Here is a 22,472-nt window from a genome sequence, read left to right on the forward strand (position 1 = left end):
AAACAGCCGGTAAGTTAGGAAACAGCCGGTAAGTTAGGAAACAGCCGGAAGTTTAGAACAAGCCAGTCAGCTGGTCACTCTGCCATGCTTTGTATCCCCACCAACACCACTGATTGCTAGTGACGTGATGACATTGATCTGGACTACTAATTGTTGTGACCTTGACCGCATTAACCTGTTGCCCTTGACATTTCCCGCCATTTTGTTTCAGGCAGAACATCGTGCTGCTCCACTACGCCGTGTCCGACCTGACCGTGGGGGTCTTCTACTGCCCCCTGACGGCCGACTTCTTCCTGAGGGGTCACTGGGCGCATGGCTGCAGTAGTTTCTTCGTCTGGTTCACCTTCGTCTTCCCCTTGACCTTCCTGACCTCGCACTCGGTGCTGCTCATCCTCACCATGAGAATCCTGCCGCCATGTTTCAGGTCAGCCGGCTAAACTGGTTAAACGTACCCTCGTCTTTAATCAACGATCAATTGTTTATTAATTAACAGTAAATCATTCACCATAAAAAATTAAAATTTTGGTACAGCAAATAGTGATGCTATCTTAAGAGTGCTTGGTACAGTAAATAGTGATGCTATCTTAAGAGTGCTTGGTACAGTAAATAGTGATGCTATCTTAAGAGTGCTTGGTACAGTAAATAGTGATGCTATCTTAAGAGTGCTTGGTACAGTAAATAGTGATGCTATCTTAAGAGTGCTTAACCTCATGTTTTCCCACAGACGATACGGCCTGGTGGTGAAGACGGTGGCGCGAAACTGTGTGTTTGCCGCGTCGTTTGTCGTGCTGTGGGCCTACCTGGTGGCCATTGGGGCGGCACTTAGTGCAGGCAGACACGACAGTGTGCATGTAGGTAGTTCACTCACGTCACGTAATGCATGTAGGTAGTTCACTCACGTCAGGTAGTTCACTCACGTCACTTCCTGCATGTAGGTAGTTCACTCACGTCAGGTAGTTCACTCACGTCACTTTCTGCATGTAGGTAGTTCACTCACGTCAGGTAGTTCACTCACGTCACTTTCTGCATGTAGGTAGTTCACTTATGTCAGGTAGTTCACTCACGTCACTTCCTATAGGTAGTTCAAATTCCTCACCCTCACTACCTACTAAGATCTCCTAGTCTAAACCACAGTTACCTTTTACAGTATCAACTTACGTTACAAAAGTAAAAAATACATTTTAAAAACCAAATCATGTAATTTTTAATACACTCAGGTACAAAGTTGGCCAGCAAGCTATTGCCCCACACTTTATCTCTTAACACAATAATTCTGCAGATAGTCATTGCCCCATAAATTATCTGTTAACACAATAATTCTGCCGATAGCCATTGCCCAACAAATTATCTGTTAACACAATAATTCTGCCGATAGCCATTGCCCAACAAATTATCTGTTAACACAATAATTCTGCAGATAGCCATTGCCCCACAAATTATCTGTTAACACAATAATTCTGCAGATAGCCTTTACCCCCAAGTGATCTGTTAACACAATAATTCTGCAGATAGCCATTGCCCCACAAGTGATCTGTTAACACAATAATTATTCTGCAGATAGCTATAGCCCCACAAGTGATCTGTTAACACAATAATTTTGCAGATAGCCATTGCCCAACAAGTGATCTGTTAACACACTAATTCTGCAGATAGCCATAGCCCCGCAAGTGATCTGTTAACACAATAATTCTGCAGATAGCCATTGCCCCGCAAGTGTTTTGTTAACACAATAATTCTGCAGATAGCCATTGCCCCACAAGTGATCTGTTAACACAATAATTCTGCAGATAGCCATTGCCCCACAAGTGATCTGTTAACACAATAATTCTGCAGATAGCCATTGCCCCACAAGTGATCTGTTAACACAATAATTCTGCAGATAGCCATTGCCCCACAAGTGATCTGTTAACACAATAATTCTGCAGATAGCCATCGCCCCACAAGTGATCTGTTAACACAATAATTCTGCAGATAGCCATTGCCCCACAAGTGATCTGTTAACACAATAATTCTGCAGAAAGCCATCGCCCCACAAGTGATCTGTTAACACAATAATTCTGCAGATAGCCATTGCCCCACAAGTGATCTGTTAACACAATAATTCTGCAGATAGCCATTGCCCCACAAGTGATCTGTTAACACAATAATTCTGCAGATAGCCATCGCCCCACAAGTGATCTGTTAACACAATAATTCTGCAGATAGCCATTGCCCCACAAGTGATCTGTTAACACAATAATTCTGCAGAAAGCCATCGCCCCACAAGTGATCTGTTAACACAATAATTCTGCAGATAGCCATTGCCCCACAAGTGATCTGTTAATACAATAAGTCTGCAGATAGTCATTGCCCCACAAGTGATCTATTAACACAATAATTCTGCAGATAGCCATTGCCCCACAAGTGATCTGTTAACACAATAATTCTGCAGATAGCCATTGCCCCACAAGTGATCTGTTAACACAATAATTCTGCAGATAGCCATTGCCCCACAAGTGATCTGTTAACACAATAATTCTGCAGAAAGCCATCGCCCCACAAGTGATCTGTTAACACAATAATTCTGCAGATAGCCATTGCCCCACAAGTGATCTGTTAATACAATAAGTCTGCAGATAGTCATTGCCCCACAAGTGATCTATTAACACAATAATTGTGCAGATAGCCATTGCCCCACAAGTGATCTGTTAACACAATAATTCTGCAGATAGCCATTGCCCCACAAGTGATCTGTTAACACAATAATTCTGCAGATAGCCATTGCCCCACAAGTGATCTGTTAACACAATAATTCTGCAGATAGCCATTGCCCCACAAGTGATCTGTAAGGCGTTGGTGGCCACGAAAGGGGCGGTAATCATCAATGTCCTGGTCTACTTCCTGCCTGCCGGGCTCAGCTTGCTGCTGCTGCTGGCTGTTGCTGTAAGTGGTGGCGTTGGTGTAAGTGGTGGCGTTGGTGTAAGTGGTGGTGTTGGTGTTAGTGGTGGCATTGGTGTAAGTGGTGGCGTTGGTGTAAGTGGTGGCGTTGATGTAAGTTGTGGCGTTGGTGGTGGGAGTTGGCTGGTAGAGAGTTGGGAGTTGGCTGGGGGCGAGACAAATGTGTGGGTGGGTGGGGAGAGGACGTTTGTGTGGATGGGAAGAAACTATATTTGGGTGTATAGGTTGAGGGACGATTGTGTGGGTGGTTGGGGGTGGAACGTTTGTGTGTAATGGGCCCCTCTTTTAGGTATATGTTCAGTAGTGTGGCTGGTGTCCAGTTGTGTGGCTGATGTCATGTTGTGCGGCTGATGTCATGTTGTGCGGCTGATGTCATGTTGTGCGGCTGATGTCATGTTGTGCGGCTGATGTCATGTTGTGCGGCTGATGTCATGTTGTGCGGCTGATGTCATGTTGTGTGGCTGATGTCATGTTGTGTGGCTGATGTCATGTTGTGTGGCTGATGTCATGTTGTGTGGCTGATGTCATGTTGTGTGGCTGATGTCATGTTGTGTGGCTGATGTACTGTGGCTGATGTCATGTTGTGTGGCTGATGTCATGTTGTGTGGCTGATGTCATGTTGTGTGGCTGATGTCATGTTGTGTGGCTGATGTCATGTTGTGTGGCTGATGTCATGTTGTGTGGCTGATGTCATGTTGTGTGGCTGATGTCATGTTGTGTGGCTGATGTCATGTTGTGTGGCTGATGTCATGTTGTGTGGCTGATGTCATGTTGTGTGGCTGATGTCATGTTGTGTGGCTGATGTCATGTTGTGCGGCTGATGTACTGTGGCTGATGTCATGTTGTGTGGCTGTTGTCTTGTGTAGCTTGTCTCTAACCGTCTGCTCCAACTGCTGCAGATACGCGAGAAGACGATGATGACCACGCCCACTGTACAGCTGCACCTGGAGGTCAACACGGAGCAATGCACGGACCTCCCCCTGCACGTGCTGACACTGATCACAGTACTCACCACCATCCTCCCCCTCCCGGCGTTCCTCATCTCCACCGTCATGGCCCGGGGCGCGTGCTCGTCTGTCGACTGTATTGCCTGGCTGCTGCCCCTGGGTACCGTCTCAGACTGGCTGCTCTTCGCAAAGTCCGGCGTCGTCCCCGTCGCCATCTTCATGGCTCCCGACTTCCGGTCTGCAGTCATTGGCGCATTGCATCACTTCCGGCGCGTGCCGACTTCCGACACTAGGGATCTGGTGTCCAACATTGAGGACCCTGAGGATGACACGCCCTTCTCCAACATTTGAGTCACACGACATGCCCTTCTCCAACATATAAGTCAGATAGCAGGCACTTCAACATATGAGTCGCATGACACGCCCTTCTCCAACATATAAGTCAGATAGCAGGCACTTCAACATATGAGTCGCATGACACGCCCTTCTCCAACATTTGAGTCACATGACACGCCCTTCTCCAACACATGAATCGCATGACACGCCCTGCTCCAACATATAAGTCAGATAACACGCCCTTCTCCAACATATGTTGGGCCGATATGTCGCTCTTAGACGTGCCCAAGATTGCTCGAAAAGTTCGCGATTAATCTGAGACTTCAGCGAAATTGTACGAGATTTCAGAGATATTGTACGAGACTTCAAAGATATTGTACGAGACTATGTGGAGATTCACCGGTTGAGTGTCGTCCAGCTCAAGATACAAGTTATCATCAATTGGACAATAATAAATAAAGCTTGTCATTATCTCATTAATTGACCATAAAGAGATAACAAATAGCTCAACACAAAACCGTCTGCACCGCTCCCACCCAACTCCCAACTTTTAATTGTAAATGTCTAATGAGTAACCTTGGCTGATACAGTTATATGACTGCTACAAAGAAATGAATGATACAATTATATGACTGCTACAGTTATATGACTGCTACAATTACTTGGCTGCTACAATTATATGACTGCTACAATTATATGACTGCTACAATCACCTAGTTGATGTGTGTACATTACGAAGTAAAACATCACCTGATGTGTGTACACCACCAAGTAAAACATCACCTGATGTGTGTACACCACCAAGTAAAACATCACCTGATGTGTGTACACCACCAAATAGAACATCACCTGATGTGTGTACACCACCAAGTAGAACATCACCTGATGTGTGTACACCACCAAATAGAACATCACCTGATGTGTGTACACCACAAAGTAAAACATCACCTGATGTGTGTACACCACCAAGTTGAACATCACCCAATGTGTGTACACCACCAAGTAGAACATCACCTGACCGATGTGTGTACAAGGGGAGATAACAAAGACAATCCAAACATGTGAATAAGGCTTGGGTGTGTCTACATGAAGGGGGATTGGGTGTGTCTATAAGAAGGGGGGTTGGGTGTGTCTATAAGAAGGGGGGTTGGGTGTGTCTATAAGAAGGGGGGTTGGGTGTGTCTACATGAAGGGGGGTTGGGTGTGTCTACACGAAGGGGGGTTGGGTGTGTCTACACGAAGGGGGGTTGGGTGTGTCTACACGAAGGGGGGTTGGGTGTGTCTACACGAAGGGGGGTTGGGTGTGTCTACATGAAGGGGGGTTGGGTGTGTCTATAAGAAGGGGGGTTGGGTGTGTCTATAAGAAGGGGGGTTGGGTGTGTCTAAAGACTTTATGGGACTAATTCTGTTGGCTGCCATGGTGACTGGTCTCGTGAGCTGCATGGGATCATAGGTCAAGGTGAAGGTCGGCAAACTTATAAACTTTTAACTCTGAGACTGATGGTTACACTTGTGTTATCAACCTTTACCATCATCCCATCAGTTTATCCAATGCTACCTTCATCTCATCAGTTTATCCAATGCTACCATCTTCCATCAGTTTTATAATGCTACCACCATCACATAATTTTATCTAATGCTACCATCTTCCATCAGTTTTATAATGCTACCATCTTCCATCAGTTTTATAATGCTACCATCTTCCATCAGTTTTATAATGCGACCATCATCCCATCATTTTATCAAATGCCATTAGAGATGTACACCCTCATCAATTCCCGCTTTTTCTCCTAGCATTTAAAAATTTTTTGTAACATTCAAAAATCGAATTTGTGCCTGCTTGTCATTATATCTGTCTTGTATGTTCTTGTACGTCAATTTGTGTACAGATTGGCTAGACGTCAACACATAGGTGGGGTGTAGCACCTAGACGTCAACACACAGGTGGGGTGTAGCACCTAGACGTCAACACACAGGTGGGATGTAGCACCTAGACGTCAACACACAGGTGGGGTGTAGCCTCTAGACGTCAACACACAGGTGGGGTGTAGCCTCTAGACGTCAACACACAGGTGGGGTGTAGCCTCTAGACGTCAACACACAGGTGGGGTGTAGCACCTAGACGTCAACACACAGGTGGGATGTAGCACCTAGACGTCAACACACAGGTGGGGTGTAGCACCTAGACGTCAACACACAGGTGGGGTGTAGCACATAGTGAGGTCACCTCTAGACGTCAACACACAGGTGGGGTGTAGCACCTAGACGTCAACACACAGTTGAGGTGTAGCACATAGTGAGGTCACCTCTAGACGTCAACACACAGGTGGGGTGTGGCACATAGTGAGGTCATCTCTGTGTACAAATCGACACTCTGCTAACAACCTCTGCCAACAATCATACAGCCACCATTCAAGTGTCGTGTTAACAATAAAATGACCCAAACAATTTTTTTTTAATTTGTAATTTTTTTTTAATCATCTTGAAAATTAAATGTCCAGAAAATAAAATGTTTCCCTTTATTTGCTGTTGTCTTGTTGTGACATGTCTAGTCCATCATTCTGTGTCTTTTGTTTCACTGGTCAAAATAAAATGTGGTTTAAGGATTTCTTGTCAATGGTCAGATTAAAATGTCGTCCAGAAATCATGCCGTTAAATAGCGGAGATTTCAGGACACATGAGACAAATTAGTTCTTAGTTAATTAATTAATTGTCTTCTTTAAATTGGATTGTAGCAAGGTAGGTCATAATCTGCTCAGGTCACCAAGATAAACCAAAGGTCGACCTACCTTTCTACTTCTTGATCGGTCGATAGAACTGTGGACACAGAAGTATGTCAGTTAGCAGACTAGACAGAAATATGTCAGTTAGCAGACTAGACAGAAATATGTCAGTTAGAAGACTAGACAGAAATATGTCAGTTATCAGACATACGTAGACACAGAAATATGTCAGTTAGCAGACTAGACAGAAATATGTCAGTTATCAGACAAACGTAGACACAGAAATATGTCAGTTAGCAGACTAGACAGAAATATGTCAGTTAGCAGACTAGACAGAAATATGTCAATTATCAGACAAACGTAGACACAGAAATATGTCAGTTAGCAGACTAGACAGAAATATGTCAGTTATCAGACTAGACAGAAATATGTCAGTTAGCAGACTAGACAGAAGTATGTCAGTTATCAGACAAACGTAGACACAGAAATATGTCAGTTAGCAGACTAGACAGAAATATGTCAGCAGACTAGACAGAAATATGTCAGTTATCAGACATACGTAGACACAGAAATATGTCAGTTATCAGACTAGACAGAAATATGTCAGTAATCAGACAAACGTAGACAGAAATATGTCAGTTATCAGACAAACGTAGACAGAAATATGTCAGTTATCAGACACACATAGACACAGAAGGTGTCATCAGAGACACTCGCTGAAACAGCACGACCCACCTTGTGTGGGCAGCCACACATTCGCTCACTTGTGTGGGCAAACACATACACCTAATTTTTGTGAACAGCCACACATATACCTATCTTGTGTGGGGAGCCACACATACACTAACCTTGTGTTGGGAGCTCTTCTGACGTCATATCCTGCGGCTCCTCTTGTATGTGTTCTGATGTCTCGGTGGCCGGTGGTTCTGTGAGGTCAGGCGACGTGGCGCCCTGTTCATGCTCCCCTTCTACACCCTCGCGCCCCTCAGACGTCCCGGGATGTTCTTCAGCCTGGGACCCCTTCGACAGGAAGCACAGGTGTTGACAAAATATTGGGCCACAAAAACACAGGTGTCGACAAAATATTGGGCCACAAAACACAGGTGTTGACAAAATATTGGGGCACAAAAACACAGATGTTGACAAAATATTGGCCACAAAAACACAGGTGTTGACAAAATATTGGGCCACAAAAACACAGGTGTTGACAAAATATTGGGCCACAAAAACACAGGTGTCGACAAAATATTTGGCACAAAACACAGGTGTTGACAAAATATTGGGGCACAAAAACACAGGTGTTGACAAAATATTGGGTCACAAAAACACAGGTGTTGACAAAATATTGGGTCACAAAAACACAGGTGTTGACAAAATATTGGGCCACAAAAACACAGGTGTTGACAAAATATTGGGGCACGTTATAATTTCTGACCTCTCTGTTTTCCGTGACCTCTTGGGTGACGTCATTTTCTCCGTTGTCCTGCTCACGAAGGTCAATCTTTCGGTTGACGTCATCCATCGCTTTTTTTATGGCCAACTGCGCTTCCACGTCCACTGTTGACAACATATATTCTTGTTATATATCATTGATTACAGCATACAACATACTTGTTATATATCATTAATTACAGCATACAACATACTTGTTATATATCATTGATTACAGCATACAACATACTTGTTATATATCATTGATTACAGCATACAACATTCTTGTTATATATCATTGATTACAGCATACAACATACTTGTTATATATCATTGATTACAACATACTTGTTATATATCATTGATTACAGCATACAACATACTTGTTATATATCATTGATTACAGCATACAACATTCTTGTTATATATCGATTACAGCATACGACATACTTGTTATATATCATTGATTACAGCATACGACATACTTGTTATACATCATTGATTACAGCATACAACATACTTGTTATATATCATTGATTACAGATTACAACATACTTGTTATATATCATTGATTACAGCATACAACATACTTGTTATATATCATTGATTACAGCATACAACATTCTTGTTATATATCATTGATTACAACATACTTGTTATATATCATTGATTACAGCATACGACATACGTATACCCACTTAGTTATGACGTCACATAACCACCACATTTACACCCATTTAGCAATAACGTCACACAAACACATGTACACCCACTGAGTAATGACGTCACACAACCACACGTATACCCACTGAGTAATGACGTCACACAACCACATGTATACCCACTTAGTTATGACGTCACACAACCACACGTATACCCTCTGAGTAATGACGTCACGCAACCACACGTATACCCACTGAGTAATGACGTCACACAACCACACGTATACCCACTGAGTAATGACGTCACACAACCACACGTATACCCACTGAGTAATGACGTCACACAACCACACGTATACCCACTGAGTAATGCAGCCATCTGGTAAGCTTTCTCAAAGCTAATTAGCGACGAAGCCAGTCTGCCCGCCTTCACTGAGGGAAAATAAACAAAAGTCAACCAAAAGTCAGATTCAGGATTTGCAAGTAAACAAATGTCGATTTAAGGTTTTGTAAGTTAAAACAAGTCAAAATGCATGGAAAATGTGTGGGATAGCTTCATCCTGGGATATGAGTGGGATACCTTCAGCATGGGATATGAGTGGGATACCTTCGGCCTGGGATATGAGTGGGATACCTTCAGCATGGGATATGAGTGGGATACCTTCGGCCTGGGATATGAGTGGGATACCTTCGGCCTGGGATATGAGTGGGATATGAGTGGGATACCTTCAGCCTGAGATATGAGTGGGATATGAGTGGGATACCTTCGGCCTGGGATATGAGTGGGATACCTTCGGCCTGGGATATGAGTGGGATACCTTCGGCCTGGGATATGAGTGGGATACCTTCGGCCTGGGATATGAGTGGGATACCTTCGGCCTGGGATATGAGTGGGATACCTTCGGCCTGGGATATGAGTGGGATATGAGTGGGATACCTTCGGCCTGGGATATGAGTGGGATATGAGTGGGATACCTTCGGCCTGGGATATGAGTGGGATATGAGTGGGATATGAGTGGGATACCTTCAGCCTGGGATATGAGCACCAGTGCATGAAGTTGCCAGCGGTCGTCTGCCGCCTCTTCAGCTGCGGCCAGTGACCTCTCGCCGTATTCTTTGGCAAATTTGGATTGGTCAAGTTCTAGGTAGCACCGCCCAATCTCGTGACAGAGCCACGTGGTCTCCAATATCCCTTTACTCCGTGGCAGCTTTCTCTCCCATCTGGAAAACAAACTGGCCTGTTTCATTGTTTGCTGGATTTTTTACATTTGTAAAAATGTTAATTTGACCCTGATTAAATATCCGAATAAACCATTGTAAACAAAATAGTGCTTCAAAGTGAACATTACAACAATGTACCAAGTGTTTACAAAACAAAAATGTCGGCCAATTTTGTGGCTAAACAAACTACAAGGAAGGCACATAAAAAGCAGAGTTTCTTCCAGGCATCTCTTCGGGGGGGCAAAGCCCCCCCGAAAATTTTTTACCGCCCCCCCCCCCCGAACGAAATGAAATTTATATAATTTATATAGAAAATATATACTTTTAACAGTGTCCGCCCCCCCGAAGAAAGTCTACCGCCCCCCCGAAAATTTCATGTGCCCCCCCCCCGGAGAAAAAAGTCTGGAAGAAACACTGATAAAAAGTAAGTCAATTGAAAATATTACCAATGGGCTAGTTACAAATACACATCTATCACTAGTTACATTTACACGTACATACACGTACACATCTATATTACACGTACACATCTCTTACACTTACACATATATATTACACTTACACATCTATCTTACACGTATATACACATACACATCTATATTACACTTACACATCTATCTTACACCTATACATCTATCTTACACATACACATCTCTTCCACTTACACATCTATCTTACACTTACACATCTCTTACACTTACACGTCTATCTTACACTTACACATATATCTTACACTTACACATCTATCTTACACTTACACATCTCTTACACTTACACATCTATCTTACACTTACACAACTATCTTATACTTACACATCTGTCTTACACGTATATGCACATACACATCTATCTTACACTTTCATACACTTACACATACACATATCTTACAATAACACATCTTACACACTCACATCAATATTACACTTATACATCTCTTACACTTAAACATATATCTTACACATACACATCAATCTCACACTGACACATCTATCTTACACTTACACATCTATCTTATACATACACATCTCTTACACTTACACATCTATCTTACACTTACACATATGTTTTACACTTACACAGCTGTCTTACACTTACACATCTTTCTTACACTTACACATCTTTCTTACACTTACACATCTATCTTACACGTATATACACTTACACATCTTTCTTACACTTACACATCTATCTTACACTTACACATATGTCTTACACTTACACATCTATCGCCTTCTTGAATTTGCCGCTCCTGGCAAATACCCGTCCTAAGTTGTCCAGCGCCCTGCACTCGGCCTCCTCAATGTCACTGCAGGTAAACAACAGGTAATGTTGTAGGTAAACAACAGGTAGTGGAGGAGGTAAACAACAGGTAATGGTGGAGGTAAACAACAGGTAATGTTGTAGGTAAACAACAGGTAATGTTGTAGGTAAACAACAGGTAATGTTGCAGGTAAACAACAGGTAATGTTGCAGGTAAACAACAGGTAATGTTGTAGGTAAACAACAGGTAATGTTGTAGGTAAACAACAGGTAATGTTGTAGGTAAACAACAGGTAATGTTGCAGGTAAACAACAGGTAATGTTGCAGGTAACAACAGGTAATGTTGCAGGTAAACAACAGGTAATGTTGTAGGTAAACAACAGGTAATGTTGTAGGTAAACAACAGGTAATGTTGTAGGTAAACAACAGGTAATGTTGCAGGTAACAACAGGTAATGTTGCAGGTAAACAACAGGTAATGTTGTAGGTAAACAACAGGTAATGTTGTAGGTAAACAACAGGTAATGTTGCAGGTAAACAACAGGTAATGTTGCAGGTAACAACAGATAATGTTGCAGGTAAACAACAGGTAATGTTGCAGGTAACAACAGGTAATGTTGCAGGTAAACAACAGGTAATGTTGCAGGTAAACAACAGGTAATGTTGCAGGTAACAACAGATAATGTTGCAGGTAAACAACAGGTAATGGTGGAGGTAAACAACAGGTAATGTTGCAGGTAAACAACAGGTAATGTTGCAGGTAAACAACAGGTAATGTTGCAGGTAAACAACAGGTAATGATGTAGGTAAACAACAGGTTATGATGTAGGTAAACAGCAGGTAATGCTGCAGGTAAACATCAGGTAATGGTGGAGGTAAACAAAAGGTAATGTTTGTGGCACACAACAGATAATGTTGGAGGTAACAACAGGTAATGTTGCAGGTAAACATCAGGTAATGGTGGAGGTAAGCAAAAGATAATGTTGGAGGTAACAACAGGTAATGTTGCTGGTAAATAAATGTTGGAGGTAAAAAGAAATGACAACTTGCTAAGTAAACAACAGGTAATGTTGGGGGAAAACGACGGTTAATGTTGGAGGTTAACAAATATGACAACTTGCTAAGTAAATAACACGTAAATGTACAAGTGTGATACAAGATGTGGGTACGAGAAAATGTGTACAAGTTTGGTACAAGACGTGTGTACACGTGTAGTACAAGACGTGTGTACACGTGTGGTACAAGAAAATGTGTAAACGTGTGGTACAAGGTGTGTGTTCTGACTTCTCCTCTCCCAGAGCCAGGTCCAGCTGATGTTGCTGGGCAGCGTTCTCGTAGTCCTTGAGCTCGAGGTAGGCGTTGCCCTGGATACTGTGGAGGTTGGCCTTGAAGGTCATCCTGTTGGCCAGTTGCGCCTCGGTCATGGTGTCCAGCGTGTTCATCACCTTGTTGGACTTCTTCAGGGCGGCCTCGTAGTTCTCTTCAGCCATGACTGGGGGGGGGGGGGGGGGGCAGGGATAAGGGGGGGGGATAGACGAGGTCAAGTACAGTGGGGGCTAGAAAATCTATTATGGCGTGTCGAACAATCACTCTAATTTGATTACAGGTAAATTATTTAAGTCATTTACGTGTTCATTGTTCCATATCTCGAAGAACTTCAGCTTGGTAATGGCTGGGGTATGGTTGGGATATGGCTGGGGTATGGCTGGGGTATGGCTGGGATATTGCTGGGATAACTTCAGCTTGGGATATGGCTGGGATAACTTCAGCTTGGGATATGGCTGGGATAACTTCAGCTTGGGATATGGCTGGGATAACTTCAGCTTGGGATATGGCTGGGATAACTTCAGCTTGGGACATAGCAAGGATTTAAGTAGGATACCTTAAGTCTTTTATCTATAGAGCCTTACATTTTTCTATCTTCTCTATTTCACTGATGATGTGATCGTAGGGCGAGGTCTTGACGGCCCTGCCACGGTTCAGTGCTAGACGGGCTTCGTATTTCCTGGCGTACATGGGCTTCAGCTAGAAGCACATCGGTACATGGGCAGGTTATAGCAGACGATGTATGTATATATATATATATATATATATATATATATATATATATATATATATATATATATATATATATATATATATATATATATATATATATATATATATATATATATAACCGTGACTTGCCTGTTGCCAGAACTCTGTCTTGGTGTTGAGATAAGACAAACTGTCCTGTACTATACGAATAATTCGTTTCCCAGTAATTGTCTGATTGTCTGAAAATACACGAAGATGAGAATATAGGTGAAGGTTTTATTTCTTCGAGATAATATCCAGTAATCTTTGAACAGAAATACACATGACACAGTGTCCACACAAAATTCCATTAGCTTAATGAAAGTGCGAAGTCTACTGAAATCTAGTCACCTCAATTTCTTTGTCACTGGTACACCCACCCTCACACTTACACCCACACATACAACCACACCCCCACACACATGTCCAGCCAGCTGACCAGTGTCCTGCGGCAGTCTCTCCAGGTAGCGCCGGTCACCGTAGAGCTCCCCACCCCCACACACACCACACCCCACACACCACACACCCCACACACCACACACCCCACACACCCCACACACCCCACACCCCACACACCACACACCCCACACACACCCCACACAAATGTCCAGCCAGCTGACCAGTGTCCTGTAGTAGCCTCTCCAGGTACCGCCGGTCACCGTAGAGCTCCCCCCCCACACCCCACACACCCCACACACCCCACACACAAATGTCCAGCCAGCTGACCAATGTCCTGTAGTAGCCTCTCCAGGTACCGCCGGTCACCGTAGAGCTCCCCCCACACCCCGCCCCACACACACCCCACACACACCACACACACACCCCACACACCCCACACACATGTCCAGCCAGCTGACCAGTGTCCTGTAGTAGCCTCTCCAGGTACCGCCGGTCACCGTAGAGCTCCCCCCATACCCCGCCCCACACACACCCCACACACCCCACACACCCCACACACACCCCACACACCCCCCACACAAATCCCCAGCCAGCTGACCAGTGTCCTGTAGTAGCCTCTCCAGGTACCGCCGGTCACCGTAGAGCTCCCCCAACATCTGCTTGATGGTCGTCTCGTTGCCAGCTTTCTCTTTCTTCTTCTTGGTCACCACCTGGGGGCGCTTGAAGCACGGCTGGGAGGCGCCCTTCCCTTTCTTGGATTTCTGAAACATCAAACGTGACATCAGCACTGAAACATCATACAGACGTGACATCAGCACTGAAACATCATACAGACGTGACATCAGCACGGAAACATCATACAGACGTGACATCAGCACTGAAACATCATACAGACGTGACATCAGCACGGAAACATCAGACGTGACATCAGCACTGAAACATCAGACTCGACATCAGCACTGAAACATCAGACGTGACATCAGCACTGAAACATCAGACGTGACATCAGCACTGAAACATCATACAGACGTGACATCAGCACTGAAACATCATACAGACGTGACATCAGCACTGAAACATCATACAGACGTGACATCAGCACGGAAACATCAGACGTGACATCAGCACTGAAACATCAGACGTGACATCAGTACTGAAACATCATACAGACGTGACATCAGCACTGAAACATCATACAGACGTGACATCAGCACTGAAACATCATACAGACGTGACATCAGCACTGAAACATCATACAGACGTGACATCAGCACTGAAACATCATACAGACGTGACATCAGCACTGAAACATCATACAGACGTGACATCAGCACTGAAACATCAGACGTGACATCAGCACGGAAACATCAGACGTGACATCAGCACGGAAACATCAGACGTGACATCAGCACGGAAACATCAGACGTGACATCAGCACGGAAACATCAGACGTGACATCAGCACGGAAACATCAGACGTGACATCAGCACTGAAACATCAGGCGTGACATCAGCACTGAAACATCAGGCGTGACATCAGCACTGAAACATCAGACTCGACATCAGCACTGAAACATCAGACGTGACATCAGTACTGAAACATCTGAGATTACAAAAGCCAGCCTGTTAGGAAAAGGACCTCGGCAGGCAGTTGTCTTGATGACAATCATTTGCTGACGTCATTAGCGAGCAGAGTGAACACACAAGTTGAAGTACGTTTTACGTAGTTTCCCAGATAGCCGGATATTCAAAGTTACTCCCCTTACCACAGGATGTTAACGGTTATTGCCCTTGCAAAAATAAGTTAACAGTTGTTGCCCTTGCAACAGATCTTACCTCTTCTTGAGCCGCAAAAAATGAGAGATCACCAGTTGTGTTTAACTTCACGCGATCAGGAGCTAGACAGTAGAAAAATACATTAGATTCACACATCAAACAACTTTGTTATGTGTGATAGACATTAGAAAAATACATTAGATTCACACATCACACAACTTTGTTATGTGTGATAGACAGTAGAAAAATACATTAGATTCACACATCACACAACTTAATTATGTGTGATAGACAGTAGAAAAATACATTAGATTCACACATCACACAACTTGGTTCTGTGTGCTAGACAGTAGAAAAATACATTAGATTCACACATCACACAACTTGGTTATGTGTGATAGACAGTAGAAAAATACATTAGATTCACACATCACACAACTTGGTTATGTGTGATAGACAGTAGAAAAATACATTAGATTCACACATCACACAACTTAGGTATGTGTGATAGACAGTGGAAAAATACATTAGATTCACACATCACACAACTTAGGTATGTGTGATAGACAGTAGAAAAATACATTAGATTCACACATCACACAACTTAGGTATGTGTGATAGACAGTAGAAAAATACATTAGATTCACACATCACACAACTTAGTTATGTGTGCTAGACAGTAGAAACATACATTAGATTCACACATCACACAACTTAGGTATGTGTGATAGACAGTAGAAAAATACATTAGATTCACACATCACACAACTTAGTTATGTGTGCTAGACAGTAGAAACATACATTAGATTCACACATCACACAACTTAGGTATGTGTGATAGACAGTAGAAAAATACATTAGATTCACACATCACACAACTTAGTTATGTGTGCTAGACAGTAGAAACATACATTAGATTCACACATCACACAACTTAGGTATGTGTGATAGACAGTAGAAAAATACATTAGATTCACACATCACACAACTTAGTTATGTGTGCTAGACAGTAGAAACATACATTAGACTCACACATCACTCAACTTTTTCAAACCGAAATCACCGGATGACTAAAGCTTTCTCTCTTGTTTGTATCTAATTAATTATCCGCTTTACAGTACTTGAAAGAACCCCCCCCCCCTTCCCACAAAGCCTGACAGATGATCTCTACAAAAACCTAGTGCTGGCACATTTGACCCCACTGACCCCTACTGTCACATTTGACCCCAGTGACCCCTACAAAAACATAGAGCTGGCACATTTGACCCCAGTGACCCCTACAAAAACTCACTGCCGACGCAGTTGATGATAGCTTCCCGCGCCTTCTGAATCCCCAGGCGGAAGTCCAAGAGCTCGGGGCGGAGACGGTTCCCACGATGGTAGTAGACAAGTGCCATTTCAAAGTCTCCCATGCTGTAGAGTACCTCGGCTTTCTGGAACATTCCCTGATGGAGGAACAAGGTACTTAGGTAGTTACAGTCTTTAATATGACGGCTGAAATTTGGCGTGTGTGTGCGTATATTTAGGTATATATATATATATATATATATATATATATATATATATATATATATATATATATATATATATATATATATATGTAGCCTACTTTGTGGTAGTTCTTGTCCTCCACCAAAGAACTCTCGGCGTCTTGTAGAGCTTTGGCGTTGTTGCCCGTCATCAAGTAACATTTGGACCGATAGACTAGACAGATGCGGTCGTCTGGACGTAGGCGTAAGGCCTGAGGGATAAAATTTAGCCTTTTAGACAGGTGCGGTCGTCTGGACGTAGGCGTAAGGCCTGAGGGATAAAATTTAACCTTTTAGACAGATGCGGTCGTCTGGACGTAGGCGTAAGGCCTGAGGGATAAAATTTAACCTTTTAGACAGGTGCGGTCGTCTGGACGTAGGCGTAAGGCCTGAGGGATAAAATTTAACCTTTTAGACAGATGCGGTCGTCTGGACGTAGGCGTAAGGCCTGAGGGATAAAATTTAACCTTTTAGACAGATGCGGTCGTCTGGACGTAGGCGTAAGGCCTGAGGGATAAAATTTAACCTTTTAGACAGGTGCGGTCGTCTGGACCTAAGGCCTGAGGGATAAAATTTAACCTTTTAGACAGGTGCGGTCGTCTGGACCTAAGGCCTGAGGGATAAAATTTAACCTTTTAGACATGTGACTTACAGTGGAGAAGACCCAGTCATGTGACTTACAGTGGAGAAGACCCAGCCATGTGACTTACAGTGGAGAAGACCCAGTCATGTGACTTACAGTGGAGAAGACCCAGCCATGTGACTTACAGTGGAGAAGACCCAGTCATGTGACTTACAGTAGAATAATATTCAAGAGCGAGGTTGTAATGGCCATTCCTGTAGTAGCTGTCAGCCTCAGACTTGTAGAGATCGTAACTCCCTGGGGCGGGGAGCTGTTCGGCTTCCACTGGGATCATGGTGGGGGTGTTAGCATAGGGTCGGCTGCTGCTGTAGTTGGGTGCTCTCTCTTATGGCAGTCTTGCCGGGATCTTCATGTCGGAAACTCAACGTGATCTAGCTTTGATTATCGTGTGTTGGAAAGTTGATGTCGGCAAACGAACGTCATCAAACTCAGCCGTTTCGTCAGTAAAATATAAGACGGCGCGTGATAGTGTCGTTTCAGTTCAAGTTCGTTCAAACTTCAGTTTTATTCAAACAGCTGATCAAGTCGTTCAATGGGGGTGCTAGACAGTGTAGCACTTGTTGCGCTTAGGCTGGTGCGCAACAATACCAAGATGGACTTGACAGAATTATTTCTGTGTTTTTAACCATTTTCACATACCATAATCAATGATTGTAGGAAAAAAAGTAACGAATAGTGTATTTGTTTGGAATATTTTTTAATACTTTTATGTATTAAATATTCAGAAAAGGCAAATCAACTTACGATTCAAATAGAATGTAAAGATTTTAGATATGTGTGCGTATGTTGTAGGTTTTCATTGTGTTTTTAAATACTAAATTTAAATTAGCATGAAATGGCGTAGAGGTGTAGTTAATGTGACTTGCTGTGCTCAAATCATAGCAACAATATTTCAACCACCTTTCGTGTCTACATTTAACATGTTCATTACATAACAAAACATGGGATCAAAACAGAAAACCGACACGGTTCAATGGCTGTCATTGACGCGAAACGTCAACAACACACAATATGGACGGACAAGGCCGACTGATCAGAAGCCAACTATGGAAAGGCCTTCGGCTGAAAAATGCAAAACAAAATGATGTGCCTACATTTCTTTTCTAATAAATTTTTCTACCGCGTATTCAACTAAATACGTAACAAAAGATTGTTGTGCAAAATACGTTATAGTATTTTTATTCATTGTTATAAACCACAATGCTTTTAAAGTTTAGGATTATGCTACCAAAAAAAACAAAACACCCACAGTAATATATACCCAAAATTTTACAATTGTCTACAGTTAAAATCAAAATATTTCTTACAAGGTTTGTGTTACTTTTTTGTGTGACTTTTTCCTAGCAAAAACTGACATTTGTTCTGTGTTTTTCTTTCCTGTAACTTTTTTCCGTTAACCAAATCAATAACAGGGGCTGAAGTGATTACTTTCTTCCTGTTATCGTTATGATGTTATACTTCAACTATAACTTTTATAGCAGATCATGAGTAAAAAATGTATTCTTTCTCCAAAAAATGTGTTTTAAACTATGTATTTAACAGACACACCATGCGATTAATTTAGTAAAATCTTAATTGACCTCCGGATCCGTTCTATCACGTAACACCAACAAATGCAATGTTTCTCCCAGCCAACTCTTTTGGGGGGGGGGGGGTGCGCATCTGCCCCCCCCCTCCCCACCTCCCACCTCCCAAACGAAATGGAATTTATGTAGAAAATATAATACTCCCACCCCCCCCCACCCCCCGGAGAAATTTAAGTCCGCCCGAAATTTCTAGAGCCCCTCTTCCCCCCCCCCCCCCCCCCCCACGGAGAAAAAAGTTTGGAAGAAAAACTGAACACATGGCAGTCTAGACTAGCGACATAACAACATGGCTGTCTAGACTAGCGACATAACAACTTGGCTGTCTAGACTAGCGACATAACAACATGGCTGTCTAGACTAGCGACATAACAACATGGCTGTCTAGACTAGCGACATAACATGGCTGTCTAGACTAGCGACATAACAACAAGGCTGTCTAGACTAGCGACATAACAACATGGCTGTCTAGACTAGCGACATAACAACATGGCTGTCTAGACTAGCGACATAACAACTACACAAGACTGTCTAGACTAGCGACATAACAACAATGCTGTCTAGACTAGCGACATAACAACAAGGCTGTCTAGACTAGCGACATAACAACATGGCTGTCTAGACTAGCGACATAACAACATGGCTGTCTAGACTAGCGACATAACAACAAGGCTGTGTAGACTAGCGACATAACAACATGGCTGTCTAGACTAGCGACATAACAACAAGGCTGTCTATACTAGCGACATAACAACAAGGCTGTCTAGACTAGCGACATAACAACAAGGCTGTCTAGACTAGCGACATAACAACATGGCTGTCTAGACTAGCGACATAACAACAAGGCTGTCTAGACTAGCGACATAACAACAAGGCTGTCTAGACTAGCGACACAACAACTACACATGGCTGTCTAGACTAGCGACATAACAACAAGGCTGTCTAGGCTAGCGACATAACAACATGGCTGTCTAGACTAGCGACATAACAACATGGCTGTCTAGACTAGCGACATAACAACAAGGCTGTCTAGACTAGCGACATAACAACAAGGCTGTCTAGACTAGCGACATAACAACATGGCTGTCTAGACTAGCAACATAACAACATGGCTGTCTAGATAAGCGACATAACAACATGGCTGTCTAGACTAGCGACACAACTACACATGGCTGTCTAGGATGACGCCAGACATCGGACACTACACGTCATTAACTGACATGACACACATTTGAGACCCTGACCCGACAAACGGAAGAACGGTATGCCTGGCCGGGGTCTAACCCTGGCCCTGACCTTACCCTGACCTGACCCCGACCTAAACCTAACCTAACCTAACCATGACCTGACCTAACCCTGACCTGACCTAATCATGACCTGACCTAACCATGACCTGACCTAACCCTGACCTGACCAGACTGACCTGATTAAAGTTGGCCAGGGCTTCGTGGTACTTCCCCTGCCTGTAGGTCAAGCTACCCAACGAGCTGAAGACGTCAAAGTGCCCAATCTTTTCTTCCTCGTCCGGGTCGCCGAAAAACATGCCCATCATGGTGCTGCTTCAAGATGACTTGGCTACAGTCAGACCTGACCTTTCACAAGATGACTTATGACGTATCTAGAGTCAGACCTGACTTTTTACAAGATGACTTATGATTTATCTGGAGTCAGACTTGACTTTTTACAAGATGACTTTTGACTTGGTTAGAATCTGACCTGACCTTTCAGAAGATGACTTATGACTATTCTAGATTCAGACCTGACTTTTTACAAGATGACTTATGATTTATCTAGAGTCAGACCTGACTTTTTACAAGATGACTTATGACTTATCCAGTCAGACCTGACCTTTCACGAGATGGACTTAGAATCAGACCTGACCTTTCAGAAGATGACCGATGACTGAAAGGATAGTTGATTCCGACTGTGCAAGATGACTGAAGCCCCAGACTTGACTGCAGTAGTTGATGTTGTAAGCGTCAAGCAAGGACAACTAAGATGGATGACATCGATGTGTCTGCGCCTTCCACTGAACCTTGCAGCACCTTATGGTGCGCAATTCGTCATGTGTTTATTTACATCGATAAAAATACATCCAATACGCTTTTCTTTATAGTTATTTATATAGTAGTGTATAATTTATTTTGTACTTGTTAGTGCATTATTTCATAAAACCTTGTTATTAAAACGATTTTTAAGATTTTTAGCGCAATTTCCATACGGACAATTGCGATTATTAACTCGTCATTTCTGGATGGATGAATGAATGAATGGATGTGTGTCCGCAGCTTTAAGTCGTATCTCCTCCTCAACGAAGCAATATCGAGGACTAGTTCCAAAGCAAATATGTTAAGCAAGTTCCGAGGATGATTGTGGGCCAAAAATATTCCCGGAATTCCTTCCTGGATTTCCCGGAAAAGCCAAAAAACCTCGAAAAAAATGCAGTTTTTGTCCCATATCTCGGCAACCAGACCACTTAGCGACTTGAAACATTTACCAATCGATTCCTGCTATAATTTTAAACAATATTGCCGAAAAAAGTTTTCAAAAATATCCTTTCGTTCGGTCACAAAAAATTAATTACTACTTTTCTAAACTGAGCATCGTGTAGGCCTAGGATGATTTTTTTTTAAACTGAGCATCGTGTTATTCGTGTAGGCCTACTCGTTAAAATAAAACTATTTCCGTTGATATAGGTTAATATAGTTGTCTTTTTTTTTCTATTTTGTTTTGAATTATTAAAACTACTTGTGTTGCATTATTTATTTGCTGAATATATGATTTATCTCCATTTAAAATTGTTATAAATAACATAAGGAAATTGCGCTTAAATTGTCACTTGACTTTTTATTAACTTGTTTTTTCACTTCATTTTGTGATTTTTCCATTTTGCTTCTTTTTTTTTCTTCTTCGTCCTTAATTTTAGTCTTGGAAGGGATCCCCTCCAGCA

At 42.8% G+C, this 22,472-nt stretch overlaps 2 protein-coding genes across 5 annotated transcripts in view; one reads left to right on the forward strand and one right to left on the reverse strand.

The window, feature by feature from the left end:
- The window catches only part of LOC131949812 (uncharacterized), a 72,467-nt gene extending 68,195 nt beyond the window's left edge, over positions 1-4,272 (forward strand). For all 3 annotated transcript variants that reach the window (XM_059311798.1, XM_059311797.1, XM_059311796.1), the window contains exons 4-7: positions 212-424; positions 725-851; positions 2,800-2,922; positions 3,837-4,272. In XM_059311798.1, coding sequence (XP_059167781.1) covers positions 212-424; positions 725-851; positions 2,800-2,922; positions 3,837-4,235 — 862 coding nt within the window. In that variant the 3' untranslated portion in view covers positions 4,236-4,272. The remainder of the gene's footprint in view (positions 1-211; positions 425-724; positions 852-2,799; positions 2,923-3,836) is intronic.
- A 2,413-nt stretch (positions 4,273-6,685) lies between these two features.
- LOC131949809 (outer dynein arm-docking complex subunit 4) lies at positions 6,686-21,532 on the reverse strand. 2 transcript variants are annotated; one of them, XM_059311791.1, is made up of 15 exons: positions 20,946-21,532; positions 17,377-17,508; positions 17,059-17,212; positions 15,828-15,889; positions 14,591-14,753; positions 13,705-13,793; positions 13,428-13,542; positions 12,802-13,009; positions 11,477-11,563; positions 10,061-10,257; positions 9,400-9,468; positions 8,379-8,500; positions 7,792-7,963; positions 7,010-7,037; positions 6,686-6,798 (listed from the first exon to the last, which is right to left on the reverse strand). In XM_059311791.1, the coding sequence occupies exons 1-15, from the start codon at positions 21,072-21,074 to the stop codon at positions 6,777-6,779; spliced, it is 1,749 nt and encodes a 582-aa protein (XP_059167774.1). In that variant the 5' UTR covers positions 21,075-21,532; the 3' UTR covers positions 6,686-6,776. The 2 variants fall into 2 exon arrangements, with proteins under 2 accessions (XP_059167774.1, XP_059167775.1); XM_059311792.1 differs by lacking the exon at positions 20,946-21,532 and adding an exon at positions 18,094-18,458.
- Positions 21,533-22,472: the final 940 nt, after the last annotated feature.

This window comes from Physella acuta, unplaced genomic scaffold, assembly GCF_028476545.2.
Source record: "Physella acuta isolate Inbredline_101_S28 unplaced genomic scaffold, ASM2847654v3 ptg000714l, whole genome shotgun sequence".
NCBI lineage: Eukaryota > Metazoa > Mollusca > Gastropoda > Physidae > Physella > Physella acuta.